This window comes from Cervus canadensis, chromosome 29 (genome assembly GCF_019320065.1).
Source record: "Cervus canadensis isolate Bull #8, Minnesota chromosome 29, ASM1932006v1, whole genome shotgun sequence".
NCBI classification, from domain to species: Eukaryota; Metazoa; Chordata; class Mammalia; order Artiodactyla; family Cervidae; genus Cervus; species Cervus canadensis.
This window is the reverse complement of record NC_057414.1, coordinates 18,427,641-18,441,793: the sequence shown is the minus strand read 5'-3', so window position 1 is coordinate 18,441,793 and position 14,153 is coordinate 18,427,641. Positions and strand designations below refer to the sequence as shown.

Here is a 14,153-nt window from a genome sequence, read left to right as displayed (position 1 = left end):
AGTAGCAAACATATTGTTAGAAGCTTGTAAAGATTTCTGACCTTGTTTTGCTGATGTCACCTGATAACTTATTGTAATGTTGGCTATTATTTCCAGCCCCCTCAATGACCCCCATCACTCTAGTTCTCTCCCAATCCATGTCCTCAACAAATGAGTCACAGTAGCCTTGTAAGTTTATCTCTGTGATGGTCAAAACACTAGGAAATGGCTCTGTTCTGAATTCTCCATTCAGAGTCTGTATACACACTTCTCTGATCTGGTCCTTGCCGGGACCATGTCCAGTTTAGCCTTTCCAAGCAAGAAGGCCATGCCAGAAAAGAGTCTAACTAGACATCATTATGCTGATACCTCTGTGGTGCTTCTTTTTCCTGTGTGTTATCAGAAGATTGAAGAGCTGAGACTTTAACTGATATTCAGAAGTCTGTACTGTCCCTCATACCTTCCTAATTTAACACAATATAGTCAAGGATTTGGTATTTTTAAATGTTGCTGACTCATTATGTCTAAGGCATGGCTAATTGTTAAGATTCAATGTCAATAAAAAAGGTTAAATTTTTTGTATCTTTGCATCTAAGCTATTTATCACATTTTGTATTTCAATACATCTTACAGAGTGTATGAAAAAGAGCCAAATTATTGTGGGATATCCTCAGAGGAAAGTCAGTATTTTTTTTTCTTTTTAAAAATGTATTTTATTCAAGTATGGTTAGCTTACAATGTTGTCTTAATTTCTAGCAAATTGATTCAATTATATATACATATATATGCATTTATATATACATATATATTTATATATATACAGTTATATATACATTATATATATATTTATATATATACACCTTGTGGAAAATTCTTCAACAAGAGATGGGAATACCAGACCACCTTTACCTGCCTCCTGAGAAATCTGTATGCAAGTCAAGAGGCAACAGTTAGAACCGGACATGGAACAACAGACTGGTTCCAAATTGGGAAAGGAGTACATCAAGGCTGCATATTGTCACCCTGCTTATTTAACTTCTATGCAGAGTACATCATGAGAAACGCTGGGCTGGAAGAAGCACAAACTGGAACTAAGATTTCCAGGAGAAATATCAATAACCTCAGATATGCAGATGACACCACCCTTATGGCAAAAAGTGAAGAGGAACTGAAGAGCCTCTTGATGAAAGTGAAAGAGGAGAGTGAAAAAGCTGGCTTTCAAAAAACTAAGATCATGGCATCCAGTCCCATCACTTCATGGCAAATAGATGGGGAAACAATAGAAACAGTGAGAGACTTTATTTTTGGGGGCTCCAAAATCACTGCAGATGGTTACTGTAGCCATGAAATTAAAAGAAGCTTGCTCCTTGGAAAAAAAGTTATGACTAATCTAAAAAACCAGAGACATTACTTTGATGACAAGGTCCATCTAGTCAGAGCTATGGTTTTTCCCATAGTCACTTATGGATATGAGAGTTGGACTATAAAGAAAGCTGAACACCGAAGAACTGATGGCTTTTGAATTGCATTGGAGAAGACTCTTGAGAGTCCCTTGGACTGCAAGGGGATCAAACCAGTCAATTCTAAATGAGATCAGTCATGAATATTCATTGGAAGGAATGATGCTGAAGCTAAAACTCCAGAACTTTGGCCACCTTGATGCAAAGAACTGACTCATTGGAAAAGACCTTGATGCTGGGAAGGATTGAAGGCAGGAGGAGAAGGGGACGAAAGAGTATGAGATGGTTGGCTGGCATCACCAACTCAATGGACATGAATCTGAGCAAGTTCTGGGAGTTGGTGATGGACAGGGAGGCCCGGCATGCTGCAGTCCATGGGGTCACAAAGAGTCGGACACGACTGAATGACTGAAGTGAGATATATATATGTATATATGGATGTATATATATGTGTGTGTGTGTGTGTGTGTATACATACATTTATACATGAATTGAAGTGATACATACATTTATACATGATTTGAAGTGAAGTCAGTCATGTCTGACTCTGCAACCCCATGAACTGTAGCCTGTCAGGCTCCTCTGTCCATGGGATTTTCCAGGCAAGAATACTGGAGTGGGTTGCCATTTCCTTCTCCAGGGATATATGTGTATACACATTTTCATATATATACATTTTCATTTATACACACACATATATATACACATTTATATATATACACACCTACCTATATATACACATTCTTTTTCATATTCTTTTCTTTCTGGTTTATCACTGTATATTGAATATAGTTCCTTGTGCTATCCAGTAGGACCTTGTTGTTTATCCATCCTATATACAATGGTTTGCATCTGTTAATCCCACACTCCCAATCCATCCCTTCCCCAGTACCCTCAGCAACTACACATCTATTCTGTATGTCTGTGAGTCTATTTCTGTTTCATAGGTAAGTTCCTTTGTGTCATATTTAAGAGTCCACATATAAGTGATATCATATGGTATTTGTCTCTCTGGGAAAATCAATATTTTGACTTGCTCCTGCTACTTTCTGTGTCTTGGTGGGAAAGCACACACACATACACATCAATGTAGCTTAGGTGTTATACTTGGTTTAAGATGAATTGTGAGTTTTGGACTAGATTTTTGGCTCCTGGGGGGGGGGGGAATTATATTCTGAGTTGAATTATAATATCTGTTTGTTATAACTTTGTATTAGAACCTGTTGCTTGGAAAAGCCTGCCCCATCTATGTCTCTGGTATGTTTACTCTCTCTGATATGGGCAATTTTGGAGGCAACAATTTGTTGGGGTTTTTAAAATTTTATTTATTTATTTTAATTGGAGGCTAATTACTTTACAATATTGTAGTGGTTTTTGCCATACATTGACATGAATCAGCCACAGGTGTACATGTGTCCCCATTCTGAACCCTCCTCCCATCTCCCTCCCCATCCCATCCCTCAGGGTTGTCCTAGTGCACCAGTTTTGAGTGCCCTGTCTCAAGTGCCCTGTCTCAGGCATTGAACTTGGACTGGTGATCTATTTCACATATGGTAATATACATGTTTCAATACTATTTTCTCAAATCATTCCACCCTCACCTCCTCCCACAGAGTCCAAAAGTCTGTTCTTTATATCTGTGTCTCCTTTGCTGTCTTGTATATAGGGTCATTGTTACCATCTTTCTAAATTCCATATATATGCATTAATATTACTGTATTGGTGTTTTTCTTTCTGACTTACTTCACTCTGTATAATAGGCTCCAGTTTCATCCACCCCATTAGAACTAATTCAAATGTGTTATTTTTAATAGCTGAGTAATATTCCATTGTGTATATGTACCACAGCTTTCTTATCCACTTGTCTGCTGATGGACATCTAGGTCCTAGCTATTATAAACAGTGCTGCAATGAATATTGGGGTACCTGTGTCTCTTTCAATTCTGGTTTCCTCAGTATGTATGCCCAGTAGTGGGACTGCTGGGTCGTATGGCAGTTCTATTTCCAGTTTTATAAGGAATCTCCACACTATTCTCCATAGTGGCTGTACTAGTTTGCATTCCCACCAACAGTATAAAAGGGTTCCCTTTTCTCCATACCCTCTCCCACATTTATTGTTTATAGACTTTTTGATAGTAGTCATTTTGACCAGCTTGAGATGGTACCTCATTGTGGTTTTGATTTGCATTTCTCTGATAATGAGTGATGTTGAGCATCTTTTCATGTGTTTGTTAGCCATCTGTATGTCTTCTTTGAAGAAATGTCTGTTTAGTTCTTTGGCCCATTTTTTAATTGGGTCATTTATTTTTCTGGTATTGAGCTGCATGAGCTGCTTGTATATTTTTGAGATTAATTCTTTGTCAGTTGCTTCATTTGCTATTATTTTCTTCCATTCTGAAGGCTGTCTTTTCATCTTGCTTATAGTTTCCTTCATTGTGCAAAACCTTTTAAGTTTAATTAGGTCCCATTTGTTTATTTTGGCTTTTATTTCCATTACTCTGAAAGGTGGGTCATATAGGATCCTGCTGTGATTTATGTCAGAGAGTGTTTTGCCTATGTTTTCCTCTAGAAGTTTTATAGTTTCTGACCTTACATTTAGATCTTTAATCCATTTTGAGTTTATTTTGTGTATGGTGTTAGAAAGTGTTCTAGTTTCATTGTTTTACAGGTGGTTGACCAGTTTTCCCAGCACCACTTGTTAAAGAAATTATCTTCTCTTCATTGTATATCCTTGCCTCCTTTGTCAAAGATAAGGTGTCCATAGGTGCATGGATTTATCTCTGGGCTTCCTATTTTGTTCTATTGATCTATATTTCTGTCTTTGTGCCAGTACCACACTGTCTTGATGACTGTAGCTTTGTAGTATAGTCTGAAGTCAGGCAGGTTGATTCCTCCAGTTCCGTTCTTCTTTCTCAAGATTACTTTGGCTATTTGAGGTTTTTTGTATTTCCATACAAATTGTCAAGTTATTTTTTCTAGTTCTCTGAAAAATACTATTGGTAGCTTGATAGGGATTGCATTTGAATCTATAGATTGCTTTGGGCAGTATACTCATTTTCACTATATTGATTCTTCTGATCCATGAAAATGATATATTTCTCCATCTATTTGTGTCATCTTTGATTTCTTTCATCAGTGTTTCATAGTTTTCTATATATGTCTTTTGTTTCTTTAGGTAAATGTATTCCTAAGTATTTTATTCTTTTCATTGCAACGGTGAATGGAGTTGTTTCCTTAATTTCTCTTTCTGTTTTCTCATTGTTAGTGTATAGGAATGCAAGGGATTTCTGTGTGTTAATTTTATATCCTGCAACTTTACTATATTCATTGATTAGCTCTAGTAATTTTCTGGTGGTGTCTTTAGGGTTTTCTATGTAGAGGATCATGTCATCTGCAAACAGTGAGAGTTTTACTTCTATTCCAATCTGGATTTCTTTTGTTTCTTTTCTTTCCTGATTGCTGTGGCCAAAACTTCCAAAACTATGTTGAATAGTAGTGGTGAGAGAGGGCACCCTTGTCTTGACTTTAGGTGAAATGCTTTCAGTTTTTCACCATTGAGGATAATGTTTGCTGTGGGTTTATCATATATGGCTTTTATTGAGTTATGTTCCCTCTGTGCCTGCTTTCTGGAGAGTTTTTATCATAAATGGATGTTGAATTTTGTCAAAGGCTTTCTCTGCATCTATTGAGATAATCATATGGCTCTTATCTTTCAGTTTGTTAATGTGGTGTATCACATTGTTAGATTTGTGAATATTGAAGAATCCTTGCTTCCCTGGGATAAAGCCCTCTTGGTCATGATGTTTGATCTTTTTAATATGTTGTTGGATTCTGTTTGCTAGAATTTTGTTGAGGATTTCTGCATCTGTGTTCATCAGTGATACTGGCCTGTAGTTTTCTTTTTATCAATTTGTTTTTAATACCTGGCTGCCAGAAGTCTTGGAGCAAATTTGCAGCACAGTCCGGACAAATGGATAGAGCTCCATAGGCCCCATTACCAATGCCTCCTTTTGCTCTCACCACCCATGATCTACCTTCACATCCCATTCTAAAGACACATCTGTTTTCCATAGACCTTATGTTTTTTATTTATGTTTAAGCTTCTAATACATTTAGTGTTAAAGTTGTTTCAGGTCCTTTTGAGTTGTAAATACTTTCATATTCCAAAAACCTCAGGGAAATTCACCAAAAAATTAAAAAGAAGGTAACTGGATTTTCTTACCTAGAGGGAAGGAAGTGAGGAAGGATTAAGATAATCCTTGTCCTAGTGAGTTTCCAGAAATATTGAATTACACACATGATGTATGAATAATGAATTATAACCTTGCAGATGTGTGCATTTGCCAAAATTTTGTAAAATGGTTCATTGAAATCTCAGATAAAATGCAACTGCCTAACATCATGTCCTTTCTGTTTCCTTCATTCAATATGACTTCATGCATGTATGACTATGCATGCCTGTTTCTTAGAAGAAAAAAAATATGATTTTTGCTGTAAATACAGCACTGATTTCATCCTTTATAATCTTACCCACTTTAAGGTAGATCCTTGAGAAAAACAGCTAGGAACAGCTCCAGACTGAAGAGCCTGGATGGCAGAGCCAAATCAGGTTCCAGTATTTTGTGGTCTATATAAACTTGAGTTGTGGAGCATCATAATTTTTAAGTAAATTTAGAATCATTATATGGACTCTAGCCTCTTGTGTGAAAAATCTCAAATGAGAAAATATATAGAAATTAACTGTTACAGTTTCGTTTGGTGTTAGTCTTATGAGGAAGAACACTGTGACTTCTCAGGCCACTATGAAAAACCCCTCTGCTGTTCTCTGCTGCAGTTTACACACACTCTCAGCTTAGCAGTTAGAGTCTCATGATTTCATTTTACATGCTTGCTACCTCATATGTATTTTCAACCTCTGTATATAGATGATGTTTCCCTCTTAGTCTGAAAAAAGATTTATCACTTCATAGATACTTATTCAATGGACTGGATGTAAGTGAAAGCTACTCTAGATTCATGACTACCTCCCCCTAAGTAACCTTACCCGTTTTTTTTATGGGAGTTAAATTGAGAAAATAAATGACTTACAACAGATAAAATTCACTGTCTGATAAACTCTGATGCCTTTCATAGGTCTTCTGATGATTTAAAACTCACAGAACCGTTTTTATTTTCTATAATTTTGTAAATAATACCTATCTAATCCAGTAGCTGATCTTTTCAAAACTAAGACCAAAGTATGATAATATGACTCAGTACCTGCAATCCTATGAATACTTTTCTTAATATTTTTCTAACCTTTTGTCTCCCAAGATCTCTTGGGTAGATTTTACCAAGTTCAATGAGTTCTTAGTAGAAGTAAATACTTGAAATCCTGAGAAATCATAGCAATAAGCTTTTGAAGGCATATGTGGTTTTTCTGTTGGAATCCATCCCACCTGTTCTGAAACAGGGTCCTTGAATCACCGTATCACTGTCCACCCTGAATTCATCCTTCAGTGAGAGTGCCCTAGTTTGAATGACAGGATTTGGGCTGAAACCCACACGTGGAGGGGGAGGGATGGAGGCAGGAGGACTTCTATCTATGCAGACCCCCTCTAGACTGCAGATAAAGAATGGCAGCATCATGAGGAGGATAGCTGCCCACCAAAGGGGTCCCTGAGAATAAAAACATCATGAGGTGCTTTGTGGGAGTAAAAAGGAATTCAAAACATAGAGGATTTCTGGGTGGCTGGTGACCAAGATGGTTAACTGGCACTGAGGCTGGTGCTGACACTCTTGCCCTCATCACACACAAGTTCCAGGGACCTCTCCTAGAGCCTGCAGCCACAGTGGGGGTGTGGGATGACCACTGTCCCACTAAGGCCCAGTCACTGCCCCTCTGTATCTTCCCTAACTCCTGTCCTAGGCCTAGAAACTGGGATAGAAGGGCAACTCTTCTTCCTTCCTTTGAGACTCAGTCCCAGGGACAGAAGCTAGCTCTGGCAGTGCCCATGGTAGCAGGCACGGTCAGAGGGCAAGTCTGGAGTGCTCTGCGGTTGAGGAATGTGGCTGGGACCAGGGCAGCCGTGATTCAGGGCCAGCAGGGTGGCCCAAGCCCAGGCCAGGATTGCAAGACTGAGTCTTATAGTCCCAAAGCCCTCCTGATGTGGGGTCAGGTGATCAGAAAGAGGAGGACAAGGTCAAAGGGGAGTCCAGTATTCAGAGCGTCTGAGTGTCCACTCACTTGTAGATGCCTCAAATTGGAAACAACTCTCTTCATCACCTCTCTCTCACTCACTCTCTTACTCAGAATGATTTATTTTTAAACAGTAGTATATGTTTAGAAGTGCTCATGTACATGATTAGGTTACTATTGAAGGACTACAGTTACCTACAGGAAAATAATTTTCCAAGAGAGTCAAGTGTGGAAAATAGCACCAATCAATTTAGGGGATGAAAACTATGCATGCACCTAAAGAATGCATATAGGTTTTCATAATCAAGAAAAATATCCTCACCCTCTCCTCCTGCCTAGGGCTTGCTCTAGGGAAAGAAAAAAAAAAAAAAAGGTTAATTAAGGACAGAGGTGCAGGGTGCTGCTTACCAGACTGTGAGGGAGAGAAACGAAGAGCAACAGACAAATAGGCACTTTGCTGGTTGGCTATACATAGCCTTGCTCCGTAGTGCCCAGGATGGAGATCCAGAGTGGGGATGTCCTGGTCACGGCAGAAGTGATAAGCCCCCTCTTCTGATTTCTCCCAAGTGAACTCAACCCCCTTGCCTCACAAGAACATGAGAGCAAGCCTTGTTCCTTCCAGTTTTAAAGGATTTTCATTGGCTAAAATGTAGGAGAAGGGCAAAAGTGAGAGGTAGAGAGAGGCTCTGAGAATGAGGGATTTGGGCCCTTCTGCAGGCCCTTTGCAGAGAAGGCAGTGGCACCCCTCTCCAGTACTCTTGCCTGGAAAATCCCATGGACGGAGGAGCCTGGTAGGCTGCGGTCCATGGGGTAGCTAAGAGTCAGACACGACTGAGCGACTTCACTTTCACTTTTCACTTTTACGCATTGGAGAAGGAAATGGCAACCCACTCCAGTGTTCTTGCCTGGAGAATCCCAGGGATGGGAGAGCCTGGCGGGCTGCCGTCTATGGGGTCGCACAGAGTCGGACACGACTGAAGTGACTTAGCAGCAGCAGCAGGCCCTTTGTGAGCCCTCAGAGCATCTACTCGTCAAGTATATAACTAGTATATACAGTAATCAGCGGTTGGTGGAGGCAGGACTTGAGAGCAGGTCTTCCAAATCTGAGTCTTTTTTAACAATACAGTTGTGATATTTGCAAAGATACAGAGATATAGTAGGAAAGAATTGTATTCATGTAATACTAAAAAAAAAAATTTTTTTTTAGAGTGAATACTATTGTATTGGTCTTCTCAGGGCACCTTAACAAACTACCACAGAATGGGTGATGTAACAGAATCTGTTTTCTCATGGTTCTGCGATTAAGGTAATAGCAGATTCAGTTTCTAGTGAGAGCTGTTTTTGGCTTGCAGATGGTAACTTTACACTGATTCTTGCCTCTTTGTGATGACGGACAGAGATCTCTGGTATCTCTTCCTTTTCATGTATGGACACCAATTCTATGGGATTAGGGCCTCACCTTTATGATCTCATTTAACCTCAGTTACCTCCCTAAAGGCTTTATCCCCAAATACACTAAGAAGGTGTGTGGAAAGGGATGTAGAGCTTCAACGTGAGATTTAGGGATGGGCAATATTTAGTCCGTAATTACTAGAAACACAACTGATGGTTCTGTATCACAAATATTTTCAAAGACTTGAGCTGGAACTTTGCAACTAGATGTTTTGATCCAGTGAAGCATTTAGTGCATATTCATCTGGAATAACATTTTCTGTAGCTTAAACAAATGACCACATAATAGGATATATTTAACCTGAATTCTAAATGAATTTCAATAGTTTTCTTTTTCTTTTTTTAAATTCTTTGGCCGTGAATGACAGATATTTAAAGTGGAGAGGGAAGATTATAGAATTTACTAAAAAAGAGTTACCTCTCATTTTACAGGCCCAACAGCTTACTGATCTGGAACAAAAATTAGCTGTAGCAAAAAATGAACTGGAGAAAGCAGCTCTTGACCGGGTAAGTTGATTACACCCATGAGCCATCACAACTTTGGTTATAGCAGATGAAGCTGGGGTATACTCATTGTTTCCCTTCTTTTATCAGTGCAGTTCCAGATGCTGTGCTTGCAAGATGGTTACAGAATTCATGAGCATTTGATGCTTTCTTTTGAAACCCAATTCTTTTCTTCTTTTTGCTGCTCCAGTAAATATACTTAAGGTTGAGGCTCTGTGATGATTGCATGGTTTTATTTTTCACCTTACTGGTACATTTGTTCTATAACATAACAGATAGACATACTTTAAAGCATCAACAAAGATGCCATGTCTTAAATTTGCATGGCTGAGTTGTAAAGCAAATGTAAGTAGTCACTGATGGTTTTTATTTTGGAAATCTTAAATTTCTGGAGGAAGAGACATCAAAGAATGTAGTTCTCTTGGCACCTCTGTTTATGTAAAAATAATGCAAGAGTGGCTAGCATTCTGTCTTTATAACAGCTGTATTGAAATAAAACTCATATACCATAAAGGTCACATTTTTAAAGTTCACAAAGTTGTACTTTCATCAGCATTAATTCCAAAAGGTTTTCTTCGCCTTCTTTTATCTTATTTCATCTACTTCATTTTATTTTTGTCAATGTCTCATTGTGTTACAATTATATATGCTCAGAAAAAAAACCACAGTTCCTATCTGATACCTACCTTTGCCAGTATCAATGCTCTTCATGTGAGACATACATGGAGAATAGGGCATTGGTATATAGAAAGGGAAATAAAAATATAGAGGGAGGAATTAGTCATAAAATTTAGAATTATGGTCCTGTTGGTTTATACTTATGGTATTTGGCAAAATTTCTTAAGGCCTCCTTTCATTTTTCAGTCAACTATGTAAAACTATAAGAAGTAAATATTCCTTTTTTTTTTATCTAGTTCATTTGAAGAAAAGAGTAAAATGATTTTTGAAATTATTTCTCTGTTCACTCAGCATCCATTTATTGAACATCCAATGTAGTTTTATCTCATTTCTAGAACATATATCTAGCAAATATTAATACAGGGAACTCTGACTGAAAACTAAATCATAGTGTTTCAGACTTGGAAATACAAGCACCTACATTGCTCTCAATCAGATGCATATAAAGTCTATGCTGAAGCAACAGGGCCAATTTTGGAATAATTTGCATTTTAACAAGTTTTCAATGCATCCTCTGCCTGAAATCTATTCTTGATTAGATTAGACTTAGCAATCATTCTAACAGTGGAAAAATAGACCCTCTCTATATATCATATGGGGAATTGTTGGTTCATTTATACACAATAAAATTATTTCTAGACATATAAAGAGAGAATGCAATCTGATCAATATAAAGAAAATAAGAGACAGGTCTCATTTTATATTTATCGAAGTACTTAATGTAATAGTTAATAATTTTAGGGAAGCCTGCCTACATTTTTGTAGACTAGTTCAAATATAATTCACCTTACCAAGATTCCAGCTTTAGGAGGTTTTTTTTTTTTTTTTTCCACTTTAGGAAAGAAGAAGTTTATACCAATTATGCTAATTTATGACCATATCCAACTCATGCTGCATAATATTATTTTTAAAATGGGAAATGATTCTTTATGGGATTGGTAGAATCAGAAAATCAGAGATATGTATAATTAGGAAGTCCAACTAGATCATCTTTTTATATTTCCTTTCTTTGGTATCCCTGGCAAAATCTCTGCAGTATGTTTTACGTTCTAAAAACATTGAATTTCCAAGATTCTGAGGCAGGCTGGCCCCCTTCTTAGATTTAACAACTGTGACTGTTGGAATGTTCTTCATAACATTAAACCTTTCCCATGATGTGACTTCAAATAACCCATTTAGTCAGTGAGTGACTAAATGGGTTTGAAATGTTTTTTGTGTGACCACCGTGTACCAGGTGCTAGGAGAAACAGAAAACACTGCATCCCTCACAAGTTTTGGGGGCACCGAAAATTAGGAAATAATTATATGTGGAACCATAAAGTCAGAGAAACATGAAGAGTGAATATGTATATTTTAAGTACATGTGTTATAAAAACTAGTGGTGTCACATGATAATCATGCACAATTTATAATTTGTCCTGAGTCACAGAACTTGAAGATAAAATAATTTTCCCTCCTTTGTCTTATCCACTCTGTGTCTTCCTCCTCCCCATTTCTACCACCACCACTACTTGTTAGCTCTCACTAAGCCAAACTAGATTTGGGATGAGAGGCTATATGCTGTAATATTTAATCAAGTTCTCCAGAGTCAGTCTGTGTTCAGATCATAACCCTTTCACCAAATGACCGTGTTCAAATCCCTCAAACTCTTTATACTTCACCATAAAGTAGAATGATAATAAAATTGACTTTATAATGATGATGGGAAAATTATATACATCCATAAAAGTAAAGTCCTGAGATTTCTTGGCACATGAAAAATACTCAATAAGCATAGTAATTACTATTATTACTGAATGAGAACCTAGAGAGACTGCTTATCTGTGATAATTTTTCTCTTTAGCCTTCAGGATCTTGTCACTCCATTTGCTGCAGTGAACTATAAAAGCACTGCATATTACCAGAGGTTGATTTCAACAAATCTCATGTAAGATACATATGAGACTCATAAACTGTAGTCATAAATACAGGTAGAAATGCTCGCTCACTTCAAAAATGGATACAAAAATACAGTTTAATGAAATTGCTCTTCACCTCTCTCCATCACTTTTATATAAGACAAGACTTTTTAAAATTGTCTTCATGTGTTTAGTTCCAAAGAATATTATATCTGGGCCTCAAATAGCCTTAAATACCTAATAAATATTATGAAAACAATATCTTCACACTCTAACTTGTTTCTCATTTCATACTTCTCATGAAAGAAGTCTCAGATTACCATCCCAATAAAAGCAATAATAATCTCAGGATCTAAGAATCAATCTTCATTTTCTAAACAATCAGTTATTTTATGGCAATATCTTACGGAACTTCCCCAATGGCTCAAAATGTAAAGAATTCACCTGCAATGCAGGAGACACATTGATTCCTGGGTTGGGATGAATGATAGCCTCAGCTACTGAACTGTAAAAATATCTTTATGGTGTGAAAAATCTCTCTCTCAAATTCTTATATTAGAAGTTTCTTTTGCATCTGATCCTCACAAAATTTGACCCAGGAAAGTATGCATTATCGTATCATATTATAGATGACACAGGCAGGTGATCTGCACAGACTCCCAGGACAAAATAGTAAAAGAGCAAGAACTCTTCTTGCGACAGTGTATCTGGCACATGGCAAGAGCATAATAAATTGTTGCTGATTAAACAGGTAGATGAGGATCTAACTTCATAAATTAACATACTTGCTATTCATCCTACATGCAAGGGCCAAAGTATGTAGAACAGAGAGATAAAACTGTTTGTCAAATGACCTTTGAGGATTCAGAGGTAATTTCTTGGTGAAATAAAGGTAGGGGAAGGGGAAAGCCTTTGGATTCCCAGTCCTTCATGATTTTTCCAAAGACAGCTTCCACTGGTGCACAAGCATCTCTCTCAGGATTTCACATCATGTAAATAAATGAAGACAGACATGAATATTACCTTGTGAATTTTTTAAAGGAGATACGAAATGAGGATACTGTTGTCTTTGCCATATGTATCTAGGCATCCCCACAAAAATGCATTTTTCTTGAGAAAACTACTCATATACAGATGTGAAAAAAAATAGCTTCTAAATCTCGCACCATCCTACAAACATATATATAAATAATAATTTCTTACAAGTTTTACATATGCTATAGCATAAGCACTGGTATTTTAATGTCCAAAATAATACATTTATATTACATATAACATACATATATATTCCATACATATACATACATACATATAACATACATATATATTACATACAGGGTGAAATGAAAAGTAGTTCGTTATTTTCTCTATAAAACTTACAGATTTCCTTTATTTATATTTTAACAAATATTTGTTTATTTAGAAACCAGTGATACTGCAAAAAAATATATATATATATTGGCCCAGCTGTATAGCACAAGGAACACTGATTAATATTCTGTAATAACATAAGTGGAAAAAATTTGATAAAGAATAGATACATGTATATGTATAACTGAATCACTTTGCTGTACACCCAAAACTAACACATCATTGTTAATCAACTATGCTCCAATATATAATAAAAATTAAAATATATCAGCCCTCAAAGAACTCACATTGCATGTTGTTGTGTAGTCACTAAGTCATGTCCAACTCTTTGTGACCCCATAGAGTGTAGCATGCCAGGCTTCCCTTTCCTTCCCTATCTCCCGTAGTTTCCTTGAATTCATGTTCATTGAGTCGGTGTTGGTGTCCATCCATCTCATCCTCTGACTCCCTCTTCTCCTTTGGACTTCGATCTTTCCCAGCATCAAGTCTTTTCTAATGAGTTGGCCCTCTGAATCAGATGACCGAAGTATTGGAGCTTCAGCATCAGTCCTTCCAGTGAATATACAGGACTGATTTCCTTTAGGATTGACTGGTTTGTTCTCCTTGCAGTCTAAGAGACTCTCAAGAGTCTTC

The 14,153-nt window shown here is 37.1% G+C and overlaps 1 protein-coding gene across 3 annotated transcripts in view; it reads left to right on the top strand.

Annotated features, from left to right (window-relative positions):
* The window catches only part of LUZP2 (leucine zipper protein 2), a 476,467-nt gene that overhangs the window by 409,500 nt on the left and 52,814 nt on the right, over window positions 1–14,153 (top strand). For 2 of the 3 annotated variants that reach the window (XM_043452430.1, XM_043452432.1), the window contains exon 8: window positions 9,502–9,576. The exons of the other annotated variant lie outside the window; for it this stretch is intronic. In XM_043452430.1, coding sequence (XP_043308365.1) covers window positions 9,502–9,576 — 75 coding nt within the window. The remainder of the gene's footprint in view (window positions 1–9,501; window positions 9,577–14,153) is intronic. 3 annotated transcript variants of the gene reach the window in all.